Below are 19063 nucleotides of genomic sequence, written 5' to 3'. Positions count from 1 at the left end.
ACCTTTTTTCTCCTCTTTCTAGAAAAATAATTGTACTATTATGGTGAAATGAAAACATACTCAACTGTATGTTACTCTCAACAGTGAACTTGAAAGGTTGAATGCAGAATTCATTATGAAATCGCAGCCTAACAGTTCCTGCATCTCACCCATGATGCTTATCAAACTGTTATCACAGCCACAGTTATCAGCCACGTGCCAGTGTCTGTGCTAGGTGCGTGGCATGGATTCTTTCTTTCTTCTTCTAATTCTTAAATTAACTCTCTGAGTTTGATGTTGTTTCTATTTTACAGATATGAGTTTAGGGAACTTTCCCAATAACAGCCTATACATGTAGAACCAGGATTTAAATGAAGGTTTGCTGTCTTCAGAATCTAAATATTTAACTACTATGTTATTCTCTCCACAAGGAAATCTCTGTAATTTCGTTCAATCCAGGCTATGAGCTCACTTTATGAATAATAGCAAGGATGGGCATATCAGTGGTTATCATTCATATGCCCTGTGTTGAGTGCTGTACAGATATTATTTTATTTAATCTGACAAACTGAGGTAGGTGCTATGGTTACACCCAGAAGAGAATGAGCCTTGGAAAGATCCAATAACTCCCAACATTTGCACAGCTAATAAGCAGCAAGGTCCAGACCCATTTTCAGGTCTATCCTTAAAAGCCTTTACACTTAACTAGAAGGACACACTGGCTATGCCTAAGGCCAGCGTGCCATGGACAATGGCACTGGCATGCTTCTAGTCCTGTTCAACACGCACAGGGTACCTTTATACTTTGCCACATCATTCTGCTGCCCTGTGCATAGCTTAAGGAGCCCAGGGCCATCATGTGACTCAAGACAGTTTTCCATGGGCTGAGCAGCAATCTGTGGTGGTCATATGGGTGTTTCTGCCTGCTGGGGGCAGAGCCTGCACAGGAGTGTACATCAAATCCTTTTAGACAGTTTGAAAGCAGGGCAACCAGAAGAATGCAATGAACCTAAGCTCTGAGGAGAATCCATGAACAGATGATTCCCTGAGCAACCAGAAGTCATAAGCAACAGAGCAGGGAACAAGTTATGGTGAGCAGGAAGAAACCGGCAGAATGAGAGGACCATCTGAGGTTTGATATCCTGAAACTGTTGTGCTTCAGCTTGTACTGTAGCTACCAGTTGGTCCCCAGCTTCTTGCTTGCCATCATGGTAGAGCAGACCCTTGTCACAGTGGGACCCATGACTCTCTGTTTTACTTCCTCAGTAAGTCTATCTGCACCATAAGCACAACTCCTTGCCATGGAGCCATGAGTGGAAGGAGCACACAGACTCCTGCAGGCCCTAGAGAGAGCCTGCCAAGGATATCTTCTGACCTGCCAGTCTCTGAGCTGTGACCTTGGGTTGTTTGCTTGACCCCTGTGAATCTCAACTGACCCATGTTTAAAATGAACCATCTGTGAAGACAAAATGATATGCAGAATGTGAAGCCAGTGGTTGAGTGCCTTGGCACAGAGAAGTCCCCCATAAATGTCACTTGTTGTTAATGACCCACTACCTCACCTCCTAATTCTAGGACAGAAGGGGGGCTGGCATTGTGGCATAGTGGTTAAAGCTGCCACCTGCAATGCTGGCATCTCTTATGGGAGATGGTTTGTGTCCTGCTGCACCACTTCTGATCTAGTTCCATGCAAGTGGTCTGGGAAAAGCAACAAAAGATGGCCCAAGTTATTGGGCCCTGCTACACAAATAGACAACCCAGAAGAAGCTCCTGGAGCCTGGCTTTGGCCAGGTTCAACGATGGCAATCGCATCCACTTAGGAAGTGAACCAGTAGAAAGAAGATCTCTCTTTCTGTCTCTCCCTATCTTTCTGTAACTTGGGCTTTCAAATGAATAGATAAATTTTTTAAAAATTAGGGCAGGAGGACCCAAGGCTGATGGTGCTGTCATGAACTGATAGTGCTCTGATGAGACAACACAGCATAGGTACAAACCCACGGGTTTTGTGATGTAAATAAAGAGGGAATTGGAGGTAGGAATGTCCTTTGTGGTAAGGATCATCAAGGGAAGGGGAAGGTCTCTCTGGATCCCCTTCCCCTTCCACTGTGGCTCTCATGATGTAGCTAACTCTACCGACCAAAAGGTAAAGATGGAGGATAAAAGAGTTGGCCAGGGAACCAGGAGCTCTTATCCCTCCCCTTGAGACACTGACTATCCACGCGGCCTGTAAGATGCTTCACTCACAACACACACAATGTTCCATGCACTAAGAAGGTTGATGAATCAGCATATTTCAGCTTAGTGTCAGGGTCTGCTCACCCCAAGAGCCCCCCAACAGTTCCTGCATAATTTGGGGTTCTAGTTAGGGATGCAGTAGGCTCCTAGACACTGGAATCCTGCAGGCAGCTGGATGTTAGGATTAGGTATACAACGCTCGCTAAACAAACAAACAAACAAACAAAACTTAAATCAGGCCTCTCTCTGGGTGATTTGATTGGAAGAGGTGGAGAGTCCAAAAAGGAATCAGCGCTACACATTAAGGGAGTTGGGAGGAAGGAGAAATGGTGGCAGTGATTTTTCAGTACGTGGATGGAATCTCCATGTGACTGCTGTACACAGCTCTACAAGGCTCAACTCTTATGACCCTTCTATGTGACTACAATACTAGACTTTAAAACAATGTTAAAAATTTGTTGCTGGTAAAGATAGACAAGATACATTCCAGATTTGCTTCTTTTGTGAAGTATTTTGGATATACCCAGGCCATAGGAATGCACAACAAAAAAAAAGAGCAAACCTTTATAAAGTGCTTGTTATGTGCCAAACAGTGTTCTAACTACTTCATGCATATTATTTCATTTCAGTCCTCACCAAAAGTCCTATGTGATATATATTATCATTAGCCCCATTTTACAGTGAGGAAAACTGAGTCCACAGTAGTTAAGTAACTTGCCTGAGGTCATAAAACTATAATGATGAAGACAGGATTTGAACCTAAGCAGCCATAAGTCAACCTCTCTATGCTACCTCTGGACTCTCTCTGGGTCCTGAACTCATATCAGAGACTGGCACGTGGTCATATTTCCAAAGAAATATTTACTGTCTCCTCAGTTAGACTGGACGACTTCTGCTCTCTGGGACCATAGCTTAAAGGAACCTGGCCGCCCTCTAGAGTATGGATGCTCAAGACAGTCAATAAATATCTCTTGGTTGCTTGTATTTAGAGAAGCTGCAGAGATGTATATAGTTTCCTACGCCCCCTCAATATGTCCGATTTGCAGATGGAAGCAGGACAGAAAAAGGGTCTCTTGAGCATAAATTTCTTCACTAATAATATTGTAAAGACCTTGATCATTTAAAAATTAAATCAGACCTCACTGAATGCTGCAGATCACCAAAGAAAAACATGCTTCCAACAGGAAGTATTGCTTGAAGTAGACATGTGATTACGTATGCTTCCACACAGAGCACACAGCTGGGAGACAGTCAGGCCGGGAAAACTCTACTGCCTCCTCCAACAAACAGATAGACAACAGATGACAGACATATACACACGTGTAAGTCCTAAGTGATAACAGCAAGACTATAACAACATATAGATCACAGGCAGGGCAGGAGGAGGGGTGTGAAAGAAAGAAGGAGGGAAGGAAGGAGAGAAAGAAGGGAGGGAGGAGGAAGGAAAGAGGGGAAAAAATAGGCCCAGACTAACTGACCAATGGAGTTGGGCCACCTGAACGAGTGGAGCATGTTTGAAATGCTGTTTTAGAGAATGCTTCTCCGGGCAAAGTCATGACATGTGCTGTTTATTCAAATTATCTTGAAATCTTCCACTAAGTAGCTGAATGATCTTGGAAGGTGGTTTCACCTCTGTGAGCTTCAGTAATTTTGCAGGGTGAAGTAGTAGGGGTTAAGAACTTGGGCCCTGATCAAATGGCTTCTCTGGTTTTTTTTAATCAACAGTGCAACACTGAGTAAGCCACTTAGCTCTCCTGCGCCACGGCTTTCTCACATGCACACATTAAGTACACATTATTATAACAGCTCTACACCACAAAGTTGTTGTGAGGATTAAATGAGCTAATGCATGTAAAGCATTTACAACAGTGATGGATCTAGGTGTTTAATAAATGTTAGCTATGATAACATCACAGAAGAAATGGAAAAACAGCGAGAAGATTTCAAGAGCTCCATAAATAGAAGGGATTATTGTGGCCAGAGGATGAAGGAAAGCCACAAACTAGGCTATGTGGCTTCAAGGAGAGAGAGTAGCCGTCTTTTGTGGTTGACATTGGCACACGCTTCTCTACTCTCAGGCTTAGTGCATTGTTCCCACACGGTGATGGTGACGCCAGCACTTACTGAGTTTTTCACAGACACCAGACACTGTGCTAAGGAGAAACTCATTACACATATGCACACACACACACACATACATACACACATGCACATTCCATACACACACACACACACACATACACAAATCCCATGGAATGTAGTCTACCATTATCCCCATTTTACAGATGGGGAAACTGATATTCCAAAATGTGAAACGCCTTCCCAAGAAAGGGAAAATGGCAGAACTGAGGTGTCTGATGCTTTGGCTGTTGAAGATTGTAACTTAAAGAATTTTTGATGGAAAAATTAAGAATTCAGTTGATCCTTCACAGATACAAATATTTCTATTTAGGAGACAATTACACATTCTCAGGTTCCTTAGGAAGTTACATTACTCTAATTTTCTAGGTGTAAAGAAACAAGAACTATCGTATCACTTCTGAGAGCCTATCCCCTAAATGGGGAAAGCCTATAGAGAGCTGGGCGTTCAGGAGGGGATGTGTTCCCAGGCACTCCCATGAGGATAAGCTTGTTTCTTCCACAATGAGTCCAGGCGGCTCAGAAGGGAGACTTTTCTAGGTAGGGCTTCAGTCTCTCTGACATAATGGCAGTGATGGGCATCAGCGAATTTGCCTATTCATAAGCTATCCCTCTTCTTGGTAACAAATCCAAGATTTTCCCTTGGAGATCCACTCCCTGTGCTTCCTCCCTTTGTGGGTCTGGTAAAACTGACAACACCATTTCAGCTGCAAAGGCAGGTCATTAAATCCAAGCCTGACTAAGCGCACATTTCATTCTGCTGGCCACAGGGTCTATGAATGGGCATGGGGCCCAAGCCAGACCTTTCAAAAGTAACTTGGAGACTTTTGATATACCTATTTTTTTCTATTGGGGCTTAAAATCAAGCAAGATATTTATCTGCAATATCTAGAGCCCATGTCCCTCACAATAAAAGAGCATATGCTGAGAATGAAGTCAACAGAGAGAAAAGAGACAGGGACACAGATTCTCCATCAGTATTTGAACACTTAGATACATCCATCCCTGAAGGCATACTTTGGGGTTCTATCAATTACATGAACTCCTTTTGATTAGGCAAAGTTAACTTGGATTCTCTTTTAAAAATCCCAAGCAACAAGTACCCTCTATAATAAACACAGAGTTCACTATACATATTTATGAATGTCAAGTTCTATACTGGAAACACAGATTATCAACTGCCTTCAAGAAGTCCGTTCTTTAATGGTAGAAACAGTTATATGGAGAGATAATCAAAGTGGAGTTAGTGCTAGGCAGAGATAAGTAAGCAAACACAGAAGAGGACAAAGTTCTACTATGAGGGAGTCCTAGGGTACATGACATGGGGACGCTGTGGTCAAGAAACACGGATAGTTTTGTGTGGAGACCTGGAAGGGCCATGGTTTATGCAAAGTCATGGAGATATGTGCAAGTAGTTAATAATGAGAAGCTGAGTGAATCCAAAAGGTGGGATGAGAAGAAAATGATCACTGCTACATCTCCCAGGTACTTTGAGTAATTTGGAAAAACTCAGTTAAGGGACATGCACGCAGCTTAGGAGGCAGCAACAACCCCTATTCAACTTAACCCAACATCGACACATGGTATGGTTAGCTACATAATTTGTGGGGGCCCAGCGAAGAAAAAAATTGGGCTCTCTCATTCAAAAAATTATTAAGTGCTACAAGATGATGACACTGGAGCATTAAACCAAACAGGGGATGTTCAGAGCATGGGATCTCTGTGACTGCACTGGCCTCAGGTCAAGGAAGTTGCTCTGGATTAGGGTTAGGGAGGGACCAGCCTCTGATCCCAGTACAGAAGCCAGCTTCCCACCTGTGTGATGGGAGTGAGGGAGTCGGGGACTGGCCAGCTCAGGCTGAGAATTCTGATGCTCTTATCACTGGACTAATTCCTCTCTTCCTACCACAAACAGATGCACAGACAGATATTTCTTTCTGCCTCAATAAACTTCTCCCCCTTTCCACGGGCCCTTAAACATGGCCCAAGAGCACTGTGAGCAAATGTGGCTATAAAGTCACATGGCTGGGCACTGAGGCATCCAGGCGGTGGCATAATAGCTTTTCAGGAAAGAACTGGAAGGTAAGGAGTGGGGAGGGGCATCTGGGCTTAGAGGCAGCTCCTAGGTAAAAGTGAGACAGAAATTCCCAGATTGTACCCAATGACAAAATCATTAATATATAAATATTTTTAGTCTTTCCTCTTTCCCTTCACTAAAGAGAATTCTGCTTTTGCCTGTTCAATTTCTCCCCTCTGGGGATAGTCTGTCTTTGACAGCCAATGCTTGGCTTTGTGACACAGAACAAAAGCAATAGGTAGAGGAAGATAAAACTAGAAGCTGATAGGAGATGAAGGGCTTTCCATGTGAAGGATCTAAAACAAATATAAGACAATGCAAGGAGAGAAAGAAAGGATAGAGAGAAGCCACGAAGGCCCTGTGGAAAAAGAAGTCACGGGTAGGGGTCGAGAATAAGGTCCCAAGAGAAGCTCGGGAAATCAGGGCATGTGGGAGATACTGAGACCCAGGGGACTGGAAAGGCAGTTAGAAAATATCGCTGAGTCTTCCGATTCGAATTTCACTTTGGCAAAATTATATTAAACATAAAGTAGTAAAAACTGAAACAGTTTATAATTACTTTTCTTTCCTTCTGTGTTGGGCCATGTAGGAGCTGACTGCAGTGTACATGTGGCTGTACACGTCGGCTACTTGGATCACACTGATATTCCATGAGATGTTTATAGGTATTATGTATATATATAGAAGCACAACAAATACACACCAAATGGTTCCATGTGCAAATAAATCTGTGAAATGCTGTATGCTAAATCTCTCTCTGTGTCTACAGGCATAGGTACCCCCCTACACTTTCCAGATCTTATCTAAGTCCTCCTCACAGAACATCACATTAGCATATTAAAAACTCTGAGCTCTCCTTGCAGTACAGAAACCCATTCAATGGTGCTTCCTAAACATATCTTACTGTATGTCCTTTCCCAAGCTCTCTAACCTCCAGAGCTCGGGGAAGGCTTCACAGACAAGCTGTCAACTGTCAAGCTTCCACTGTGAATTGAGGAGTAAAGAAGTTGGAGGGGGAAGATTTGAGTAGCTTCAACTGAGGAGGGGTTCTCCCTTGGGTTTAAATATAGAAAGAAAAGATCTGGCAAAATTTTAATTTCTTTTCACCAGGGAAGATACCCACCTTATCCCTCCCAGTGATGTCTAAAGTGAGTGATGGGTAAGACGGTTTCTTGGAAGTAAGTGAGCTCACCTGTTCTGGACCATGCTCATGGCCATCCAGTCCACTGGGTACACATTCTTCCCAATGAGGTCCTTGAACATAATGAAGGTCTCCATCAAGAAGTCCTGAAACAGCACAGCAAAACACATCTGTCACCCTGCATATGGGCCCTTACTGAAATTCTCCAGACCTTGGAGGGACAGAAAGGGAAAGCATATCGCCTTTCATTAAGTCAATTCAATGAAACACCTAGCACCGGATTTTTAATGGGAGCTTAAAAGTTGGCTACCGGGAACTTGTTTCACAAATACTAGTGGAACATAAATATAGAATGAGAAAAAAACTCTCAGAAGAAGGCACTATTAATTCTTTGAGAATAAAGAAGTAGATGTAGTTGGTGATGTGGCAACCTTATAATCATCCTCCCAAATATGTATTTGAGAAAGAAATAATCTGCACCATATGAAAGCATCTCAGGTCATTGAGCAAGCAAACTATTATTTAAAATAACATCTAATTAGCAGTGTTGTAAGCACAGATAATTCATACATCACACAACAAACATGAGCAGATTAGAGCAAGACAGTGAAAAGGGTGATTTTTCCTTCCCATCTTTGGAGAACACAAATTTAAGACAAACCCAGACAGCCAAGACGGGCACTGCGATTGTCTTCAGCTAGAGGCCATGAAGCCAGTCCACCTGAATGCTTCAGGAAAAACTTAAAACCCAGAGCAAACGTATCGGAGTTTTTTTCCACAAGCTTGTGATTGTCAAATTATTTTAACAGAATTCTTTGTTCAATGAAAATCTCACTTGGAACCCAATGTATAAAATGGACAAAAGTACAACAGCTCTGGTTGAAGTATGCGTGTGTGTGTGTGTGTGTGTGTGTGTATCTGTGCGTGTGTTTGTTATAATGAGTAGTGAGGTTAGGGGGAACATAATCTGAAAATTGCTGCTTTAAGCTAAATTGCAAACTTCTGGAAATAGCGTGGTTCCTTTCCAGAAATCTTTGCTTCTAGGGAAAATTACCTCAATGCTCTAAGTCCCAGTTTCTGAATCAGCAGAATGGGGCTAATATGTGCCTCTAAGGGTAGAGACAGAGAGTAGCCTCTGACTGTGAGGTTTAACTACATACTGTCCATGACACTTAGTGCAGAGCCTGGCCCCCATAAAATGCTTGTTGAGGCTTGATGATAGTGACAGATATTATTATTCATCCCTGATGTCACCTGGGGAAGTGTGGCTATCATCAGAGGCACACCCCCTTCCTATGGGAATGGAGAAGGATTCTGGCTCCTGGATGGACCATGTGCCTTCTGAATGAGATGATGCAGTATGGGCTAAGAATTGGAGATGAAGTTCAAATTCTGCCTCTGCCATATACTAGCTCTGGTGCCTTGTGCATGCAGATCATAGACCTGTAAAATGTGACTTCAAACACTGATGCCATACTATTGTGAGGATGATATATGAGCATGTACCTGTGTAGTAAATAAGAATTCTCTTCCCTACCTTACTTTCCATAAAACCTTCCTTTCACAGAGGATCAAAATTTAAGAATCTGGATTTTTATTTCTATTATTTCTATCTGGATTTTTATTTCTGAATATAGGAACTTTGTGAGGAGGAAGGGAGCTGGGGTTATTTGACTTTGATTTTTTGCATATTTAGAAAAAGGCTCCATTTCTTGCCAATCCTACTCAAATGGGTGGCTGAATGGATAAAGGAATAGGGCCCTGGTGTCCAGATGTTGTCCTTTTTGTGGGCCATTCTCTGAGGCTGGTCTTGTTCAGGTGCCCCTGGTTACTCTGATGAGAGTTGAGAGGACTCCTGAATCTGGCAGAAGTAAAGAGACAAGACAGAGCTGACCAGGCTGAGAGCACTGCTGAGACCAGGCTGGGCTCCATGCTGATGAGATCATCTGCTGCACAGCTGTGAGTGCAGAGCACAGGCAGATAGCCCTGTAGTACATGAATCCCGAGAGACTAGAGGAAGAAGGGGCTCTGGGACCAACTTCCTCTGTGTATTTATTATCATACTATAACAGCACATATCTTTTAATGAGCGTTTACTACATGAGCTATTGTACTCTCATGTGACTGCATCATAACTCCATGACATCAATGATATCCCCACTTTACACATGGGGATATGTAACGGAAGTTAGCTTGCCTATGCTCATACAGCTAACCAGTGACAAATCCAGGATTCAAATCTAAGACTGTGTGACTCCACGACTCATGCTCTTAAGCTCCAAAGTGTGTGTGATTCATGTTAAGGTATTATAGATGACATAGCAGCCATTCAAATCCTATCTCTGACATGGACAGAAAACATGTTCCAGGCAAAAACTGTATAAGAAGTAGGGAACCAGACATGCATGTTTGAAAACTTAAACCCAGGAACATACTCAAGATTTGTGGGGAGACATTGTTGACCTGAACTCACAAGAACCAGGAGCATGACATGGCTCCTCGTTCCATCCCCACACGCATCCTGCAGACTCACCACAAGCTCCGAGCTGGTCTGAAAGGTCTCAATGTAGAAGGAATAGTGCTGGTCACCCATCTGGTTTAAGATGGCTGTCATACATGCCACAAAGTGACTCTGCAAGAGAAGAAGAACAGCACATGAACTGATGGAAAGACAGCCATGGGATTCATCTCCATGCCCTTTGCTTCAAATTGGAAAACACTCAACCAGCCTAGGCAAGTACACTCAGCTCACCAGATCAGCGTGTGGAATTTCCCTATGAGGAAATGTTTCCTTACAGCTCATTCACTGAGACAGCATCAATTCAACAACTGTTGTGTACCTGGGACTGTAATAGGAGCTCCAGATGTAGAAGTAAGGCCTGACCCATTACCTTTCTTGCTACTTGTGCATGGAGAGAAGAGCACAGTGCGGGTGTTGGGAGATTCATCCTATGTCAAGGTCCTGGAGACAATGTCATTTTCTGACAAATCATTCTGTATGTGCAAGTTCCAATTGTCTCATCTGTAAAATGGGCCAATAATCCATTTGTATGGACTCCAGGGGAGTATTAAAAGGGAAAGATGACTTCTAAAGCACCTGGAAATGCATGGAAGTTTTCTGCTGTGAGATCAGTGGATGGATCACCATGAAATCAGATTAGGAGAGATCCTAGCACCTATTAGGGTTAGCACTTGTAAAGAGCTGTGGTGGATCAAAGAGATGGGAGGAGATGGCCTTTGCTCTATGGTCTAGTTGGGAATGCACAATTGACATCTGTGAGACAAAGAGCCCGGGGCTCATGATGTGTGAGGCAGATCCAAGACCAGATGGATTCAGGCAAGAGAGAACTCGAGGTGGGGACTCACAGAGGAAGGGGATGTGCAATCTAGATGAGAATCTACTCTTACCATCTTCTACAAAAACCCATGTGGCTGCCATCTTGGCCGGAGGGAGCCCTGCTAGAGCTCAGCCCAGGGGGAGGCTTGCAGCAGGTGACTTGCCTGGTGAGATCTAGGTATCTCCAGGGACCACCAGATAGACAGGCTGAAAAGTATTATATTCGGTCCAAAAAATGAGTTTGGCATCATACACTATTGCATTTGTTTAAACACTTTTGTCAAATTCTTTTTAGCAAAAAAAAAAAAAAAAAAAAAAAGCGTTTGTTAAAAAATTTTTAACAAAAAAATTTTTTCTTAAAAAAAGTATATATATTATACTTCATATTTTCCATGTTATAGTCTTATTTGTTTATATATGCAGATGTGCGTGTATGCATAACAGGCTTACAGTTTAATTTCAGTGACAGAGAAATAATCTTACTGACCCCAGCAAGCCCCAGCACAGGGAATTGTGGGTAGCTGAATGTTTCTCAAGCTCTCATTCCCCAGAGCAGCTCCTAGAAAGGTGAGTTCCCCTTTGCATCCATGTTCTTTCGAATTACAAAGTTAAGAACAGTGTGCTTTCCCTGTCAGCAGGACCACCTACACCATTTGTAAGGCCAAGAACAAAATGAAAATGCAGGGCCTTTATGAAAATGATTGAGAACAGCCACATGGCCCTCCTAAGCAAAGGGCACTTGTCTAACCACGCAGGCCACACACCCAGGAGGCTGGCCCTGCCTGCTGGTCACCACCAGATTCGCACACTGGAAATGTTTAGGAAACATGCGCATCCAGCAGGGTGCACAAGGCAGGGGCTCTCAGGAGCAATGGCAGTGACGTTTTGTTGACGAGAATCTGCAGCCTTTACACTGGCCTGGTCTCCCTGACGATCCGGACAGTAAAATTCTCTCTCCGTCTCAGGCCCCCAGAGGTTGGAGGTGAGTTTGTGAAATATCCACCCCTTTCTAACCAGATGGAACACCCCCATTAGGGTTAACTTAACTAGGTATCACTCAGACCAAGGAATGAGGTTGATTATTGTTTCTAATTCCGAGCAGGCTGAAGGCATGAACGGAGCAATCTTAGCAACTGAGGGATGTCAGGGCGTGCTGTGCATGCACGCAGGCATGTGTGTGTGCGCACATGCACATGAGCGTGTTTCCTCTACTCCCTCTATCTCTCCTAGCGCTTCCTTAAAGAATTCAGCCTGTGGCCACTAGAGGTCTTTTCTTTTCACATGGTGCTGCCGTGCAGTTTGTTCGGCTTTTTATTTATTCCTACGTGAGCAGACCCACTACACTTCTTGCATATAAACAGTGAAAATTACAACAGAAAGGACTGATTTTTCCTTCTTTTGGAGTAATTCTGCTGCTGGTCAAAGCCTGACTCCTTGTGCAAGGCACGGGGATACCGTCGGCAGGTAATTCCACTGCTTCAAGGTAAGAGATGTGGGTAGGTTTTATTTTTTTTGTGATCTATGATCCTCTGTGAGAAAATGCTAGCATCTCTTGAACCACAGTTTACTTTTAAAGCTTTGGCTTAAATGAGTCCTGGGATTGTGAGCTTGTGTGTGTGTGTGTGTGTGTGTGTCGGTGTGTGCTGGTGTGTGGTGGACAATCCACCATTGTCAGAAATGCAGGCTGCCCCAAATGCATAGATATGCAATGCTTGTTATTTCCAATGGCTTGATTTGAATTTGAAGGTGAAAAAAAAAAGCAAAAAGAAAGCTTGGACGCTCGTGTTGCCTGGAATTACCTCGAGAAGGCTGCATTGTTTTAAGCTTTGCTTAGTGAAACTTCCATGCTTCATTTTACAAGAAAAAAAGGGGGGGAGGGGGCCTTCCAGTCCCTGTCTACAGAGAGTGACCACTGTAGGATAGAAACCATTAGCTTTTTATTAGGAGTTGGTCAGCGTGCTGTAGTTTACTGATCAATCAAAATCACTTTTACCGGCTTGCTAATTTCTTCATTCTAACTATCACATAGAACAGCCCAGCTGGGTGCCTTTCTGTACGATTTGTAGTGCAATGTGACTGAAGTTTGGACAAGTTACCTGCATTTGGCTGCTAATGACAAAATGACAGTGTTTTGCTTCCAATACGGAGCATATTTTTTTCCTACAATGGTGTCTACCTCAAGTTGGTATCAGATCTGTGGGAAATCACACCGATGTGGCTGACTGAAACCTGAAATGCAGTGAGATGCCGGCAGTTTTGTATTCAGAAAAGGCTCTTCTCTGTCATTTGGATTGAAAGGAAGAAAGAGCACACCTCTGTCACACACTGATAGAATGATGGAGAGCATGAGGCTTCTCTGATGTGCATCCCTGTCCCAGTAGCACCCTCAGTGGCTCGCTCCCAGCCCTTTCTCCAAGTTTGAGCCATACTTCCACATCCATCAAGCCTTATAATTTCAAGAGACATAGGAATTGGGGGGTGATCAGGCTGCTTTTGCACTAGCAACTCAAGCAGCCCTAACATTGACACTGTTCAAACTTTATAGTGTAGGAGCTTGAACTCCCAACCCTGCCAACCTCTAGAAAAAAGCCTGAATACCGCATGGGGAATGGAAGGGTGGAGGGATTCCCTGTAGTCCAGGCTAGCGAGAACCCCCTCATTCCATCCCTGGCAGAAATGCTGTGATCAACATATATTTACTATCAAGTTGTGAGGCAGCCACGCATCCAGACCCAAGCAGCACGCCAGGTGCCTGGATAGGAAATTGCTCCTTAAAACAGAATACCAGGGGGACCTGCATATTCAGTCCCAGAGAGAAATCGTATCTGAGACTCTGGCGCAAACCAGCCAGAATCACCTCGCTCCAATCGGGGTGGTTTAAAATGTGCCTAATGAATCACAGCATGAAGAGACATGGTTTAAAACTAGGTCAAACGTGTAAAAATAAGTACAATCATCGCAGGCACTTGGCGGATGAGGGGCTACTTAATGCCTTGAGTGGCAGGGCTTATTTTCCATATAGAATGCTTTTCAGCCATCCAAGACAATCAATCCTTTTAATTAATTCAGCCTGTCAGGATGTAGAGAGGTCTTGCCCACCTGGGAGAGAGCTGACGCTCCAAAGGAAAACAGTCAGGGTCTCTTTACCGTGTGATGGCGAAAGAGAGAAAAAGAGAAGCCCAATATTGTTGGGATCAAAATTAATCAGCTGGGATAGCAGGTGATTGCCATCAGGAGAGCGGCCCTCCCAAAATCATTCTACTCCCTTTGTATTTTTAAAAATGTCATCATCATATTGATAATGCCAATAGTTTTGATGCACAATATTTAACTTAAACATATCCATTTAACAACCTCTGATGGAAGCACAAATACACACACACACACACACACACACACACACAGCCAGAACTCCCACAGTGCCAAGTGCTTGAGGAAAAGACCATCAGTTTGTTCTGCCTTGGAAACAAACAAAATTGGGGAGAGGGGCATAGCTGCTGCTGACACATCCCCCACTCACCTGAGATTGGTGGGAGTGATGAGATCGCAGAGGGAGGGAAAGATCCAACTTCGGGAGCTTGCTACCTAAATGCCAACATTACTATGCGATACCAGCTGGTGACACGTTGCTATAGTAACTTCAAATAATGTGCGCGACCAAAATAAAATAAAATATAGAAAGCACCAAGGAGAGGAGATGAGGGAAAGCTTGCATGCTGAGGGAGGCTCATAGTGAGATGAAAAGTTCTTTCTATGAGCCCTCCTTTGGAGACTAAGAGTGGCCAAATGCCACTCTCAGGATGCTTCTCTATTCAGCCCCATGTCTGCCATGTGATTATATAACAGATTTTATTCTTGGATGAAATTGCTGTTGTCTGTGTGGATCCAGGACTAGAGGTGGGAGGCACTGGTGTCAAAAAAAAAAAAAAAAAAAAAATAAGGACTCTAAAACCCATTCATCTTAGAGCTATATCAGGCCGCTCAGAGTTGTAATTTGGAGTGATGTCTGGGAAAATTAAGGTGTGCATTCTGTCCTAGCAACCACCAAGCTGCTGGCACTGTATTAGGTGTTGAGGGTGCAGCAGGGAGCCGAATAGACAAGGTTATGCTCCAAAGAGCTGACATCTGGGTCTGCAGGATGTAGAATGTTAAAAGCGGAACGTCCAGGAGCCAGACAGCCTGATTCAAATCTCAGCTCAACCTCTTAGTGCTGTTTTGACCTTGAGCAGGGTCCTGTGCCTTAGTTGACTCATTTGCACATGGGGATAAAAATATTCCTTACTTTGTGTGGTTTTGGTGAGAATTAAATTAGTTTGTGCAAACAGCTTAGAACATAGAAAGCCCTCCATAAATATCAGCTATTGTTATTTTTATTATTGTCTTGTTGCTGACTCAGGTCCAGAGAAAATAGGCAGATTAGCCAATTAAAATCCCCTACCTGGAGGGAGGAAATGATTACTCCACCTACCTATGACTGTCTACGGTCGCATCAACTGCTCCCAATCACAGCTGGCGACATGTAGTTATCTGCCTTTCTACTCTGAACAAGACTCTCCTTGGCTACCTGCCTAAAGTTCAGCTGTTTAGTCAATCTAGTATGTGCTCTTTGGAGCAGAGCATGTCGGGAGATTTCTTTAATTTGGAGACAGTTGCTGGCAGATAAGAAAAGTGACATCAGTGCCCAAATTGTTCCAAAGCATTTTATACAACTGTGTTCATCAAAAACTTAGTCCACCAGCTGTTTGGCTTTTGGAGGTCCTTCCCTTTGTGTGCAGTGTCATTCTGTGGTGACCCCGGGTGTTCTGCTTAGTGATGGAGTCACACAGGCCCTCTTCTTCTAGGGAAGCTTGCGGTGGATGGGAACAGATCCAGAGGGTTCCTGTGATCTGCTCCATGTCACAGGCGCAATGTCCCAGGGAGACAGAAAGGTGCCGCTTGGGTGTTGTGTGTGTTGGATGTGCCCTCCCATGCTCCATCTATACAACGTGGTGGGGCCAGGGCAGTTATCCGTGGGCACCTCTGCCTGACAATGCGGGTAGCAATGCTGAATCAGTTCCCAGGCAGGAACCAGAGCCAGAACCTGGTGTCTCCTCCAAGAGCTGTCCTCACCCACAGGAGCAGGAAGGAGGCCTAGCAAGGCTGCTTTCATCAGGGCTGGCAGAGCAGCCTCAAATTGTCCCAGTCTTCCTTTGAAACCACTGCCTTCTGATCCTGGTCGGAGCCTGGGCTTGTGGCTCTCTAGTGTGAGATCACTTCAAATAACCCGAAGCATACACGGGGACGTTTAACCCCACGGGGAGATGGAAGGAAACCAAGTCCCATTCATGTCTGCCTTGTGCCCAGGAACCCATCTCCATCATCTCACTGAATTCTCTCAACAATCCTGTAAGGTCAGCTGTTTACCCATTTTACTGTTGAGGAAACTGAGATGCCCAGACGTCGAGACCCTTGCCTAGAGAGGTGTCTAGTATGTGATGGTCCTGGAATTAAAATCTGGGCATTTCTAACTCTAAACTCTGTATTCTTTTCATAAACTCATGCCATCTCCCATGTCAGCACTGCTGGCTCCACCAGGGTATAATTTTTTTGTCCATTTATTCATTACTGCATTGCTAGAACCTAGAACTGAACTTGCATACCACATGAAACCAATAAGCATTTCCAGATGAAAGATGGAATTTATTATAGCATCCCCATCTCTGAAAGAATATCACAGGGGCCCTTCCACATGCCATCTCCAAAAAGTTAGGTTCATGAATTGACCAGCTTTGCCTTAGGAAAGGCCAGAAATGAAAGAATTTTTGTGCTACCTTTTGTTCTCCCTATTCCATCAAGCCAGAGTGAGACAGTGCTTTCATACATTCCCTGATAAAACAAGTATTACTGTGAACTAAGAGGTGCCAGGCAGGGTTCTAGGTGCTGGAGGCACTGCTGTGGGCCAAGTTAAGAATGTATGGCCTTGCCTTAAGGAGCTCACCTCCTAGGTGAGGGAGACCAGGAACAGGGGAACCCACTTTAAGTTAATAAATACATAAGATGATTTTAGACAGAGATTCTCGTCAATACTGAAATATTATAAAGCAATAGGAAAGAGATGGAAAGGGGAGTGACTTATTTCCCAGAGGATATGCAGTGGAGGCCCCTTTGAGAATGCACTTGAGTGGAAACCTGAATGATGAGTGGATCCTACACAAATCTGGAACAGCGTCTCAGGGCAAGCAGGGAAGATGTAAGCAGGGAAGAGCTCAGAGTGTCGGAGGAACTGAAAGAAGGTCAGCATGGCCAGAAGCCAGGAATGAGAGGGGTTAGGTGTAAGATGCGGTCAGAGAGACAGGCATGAAATTCTACAGGCCCATGGAGGTCAACGAGCATTTGGATTTTTTTCTAAGTGCAAAGGGAAGCCATTGTTGTGGGTTTTAAGAAACACATTCTGGCTGCGGTGTGCTGTAGGGTACCCTCTGGAAAGAAGTGGTTTCCATGTCTTATCACCCAAGCCCATCTCCAAAATATTACACTGAAGTTGTTCCCAGGCTTGTGGATTCAAGAAAAGCACGAACTATGCTTCAATTTTGACTCCTCCTCATTCCTGATGGTGTCAAAACTCCCCAGCAAGCATTTCTAGCTAAATGCTTAGTATGTAGTGGCATTTGGGCCTCCTTCTATAGATGAGTACTCCAGTTTTCCATTAATTCTTAGTTGAGAAGCCAGCTTGCCAGGAAAGGGGTTATTACACAGGCACCTCAGTTTTCAACTGAATTCTGAATTCCTCTGAGTGCCTCTAACTCCATCCACGGATGTGTAGGTGGGGAAGGTCACAAACAGGATTGCAAAAAGAAGCGTTTATGCCCTGGGCGCAAGGCTTTATTCCCTGGGCATTCATCAATGATGGGCTTCCAAGCCTCACAACCAACCTCTCCCGGAAATCTGTTTTGAATCCTTGGCAGTCTACTACAGTCAGACCTCCCAGAGACAAACACAAAACAAATGAAAACAGTACAAAGGTATGGGGCTCTGAATGAGTGTCTTAGCAGTTCCTCAAATCCTCCTGCAAATCTGTACATTTCAATTCAAACAACACCATGGGAAACCATGGGGTCACCAAGGGATATGAAGTCCCCAGCAGGAGAATTCTGGGGTAGTCTGTAGCAGCGATAACTACCATTGGAAGAGCTAACTAAATGTCAGGTACTGTGCTAAGTCCTCTATTTCTCCATCTGGGGCAATTTTTGATAGGGTTGCAAGGGGAAGAAAAGAACTAGAAGCAAGAGAAGCTACTGTTAGTGAGACATTTAGTGTCAGACCCTGCTAAAATGTACACTATTGGTTACAACAGCCAACAATTATGAGTATTTACTGTAGGCCTGAGGCTGCACGGGCTTTGTCTTCGTGAATCCTGCCAACCTTCAGTAGATGTTACTAATAGCATTCATGCTTTACAGATGAGGAGCAGGGGGTGATGTCATTTGCCTATATCAGCTTCACTCTAGAATGCTTTTGTTTTCCCAAGAAAGAAAAAAAAAAGATTACCATTTTGTAAACAAGACATAATTTTACTCTAACTGAAATTAAACAGTACTAAAGCAGACAATGTGGTGGCAGTGTGTGATATTTCACCTCAACACCCACTACCAAGCAAATGCTGGCTATTAGGAACCGTTATTCTGGGCATCTTATGTGCCTGAATAAAGATGGAGAGATGGGTACAATGGATGGAAGGAGGGAGGATAAAAGGAAGGATGAGGGAAGGAGGTAGATGGAGGGAGAGATGGATGGAACTAGCTGGATGGTGTCAGATGGACCAGTTGAAAAGGGCGGACACACCATTGCAAAGACAGAACGAGCCCTCTTCATGACTCTGCTTTGTGGCTTTTGAGTCTCCCATGATTTTGAGGTTCAGTTAAGGATGCCCCCTTCATTGTATGTCATGCTGAGGGAGTCACAAGGCAGGAAGGGTTGCCAAATTGTAGGAAATAGATCTGGTTTCCATAGAAGTAGCTTTGCTGGAAGGCAATACCTCCTAAGTCCTAGATCAAATTCTAGCTCTCTTTGACATGCTCTGCAACTCTGGGGGAGTTGCTCTCCGTCTTGGAACCTCATTCTCTCTTCTTAATTGGGAATAGCAATGCAGAGTCTGGAGGACTGCAGTGAGGATCAA

General features: G+C 44.0%; 1 protein-coding gene across 3 annotated transcripts in view; it reads right to left on the bottom strand.

Moving 5' to 3' along the window:
- The window catches only part of DOCK2 (dedicator of cytokinesis 2), a 464436-nt gene that overhangs the window by 83927 nt on the left and 361446 nt on the right, over nucleotides 1–19063 (bottom strand). For all 3 annotated transcript variants that reach the window (XM_051843586.2, XM_017341248.3, XM_070076408.1), the window contains exons 28-29: nucleotides 10105–10203; nucleotides 7623–7717 (exon numbers count right to left, since the gene is read on the bottom strand). In XM_051843586.2, coding sequence (XP_051699546.1) covers nucleotides 7623–7717; nucleotides 10105–10203 — 194 coding nt within the window. The remainder of the gene's footprint in view (nucleotides 1–7622; nucleotides 7718–10104; nucleotides 10204–19063) is intronic.

Source organism: Oryctolagus cuniculus, chromosome 6 (genome assembly GCF_964237555.1).
Source record: "Oryctolagus cuniculus chromosome 6, mOryCun1.1, whole genome shotgun sequence".
NCBI classification, from domain to species: Eukaryota; Metazoa; Chordata; class Mammalia; order Lagomorpha; family Leporidae; genus Oryctolagus; species Oryctolagus cuniculus.
This window is presented reverse-complemented; position numbering and strand designations above follow the sequence as displayed.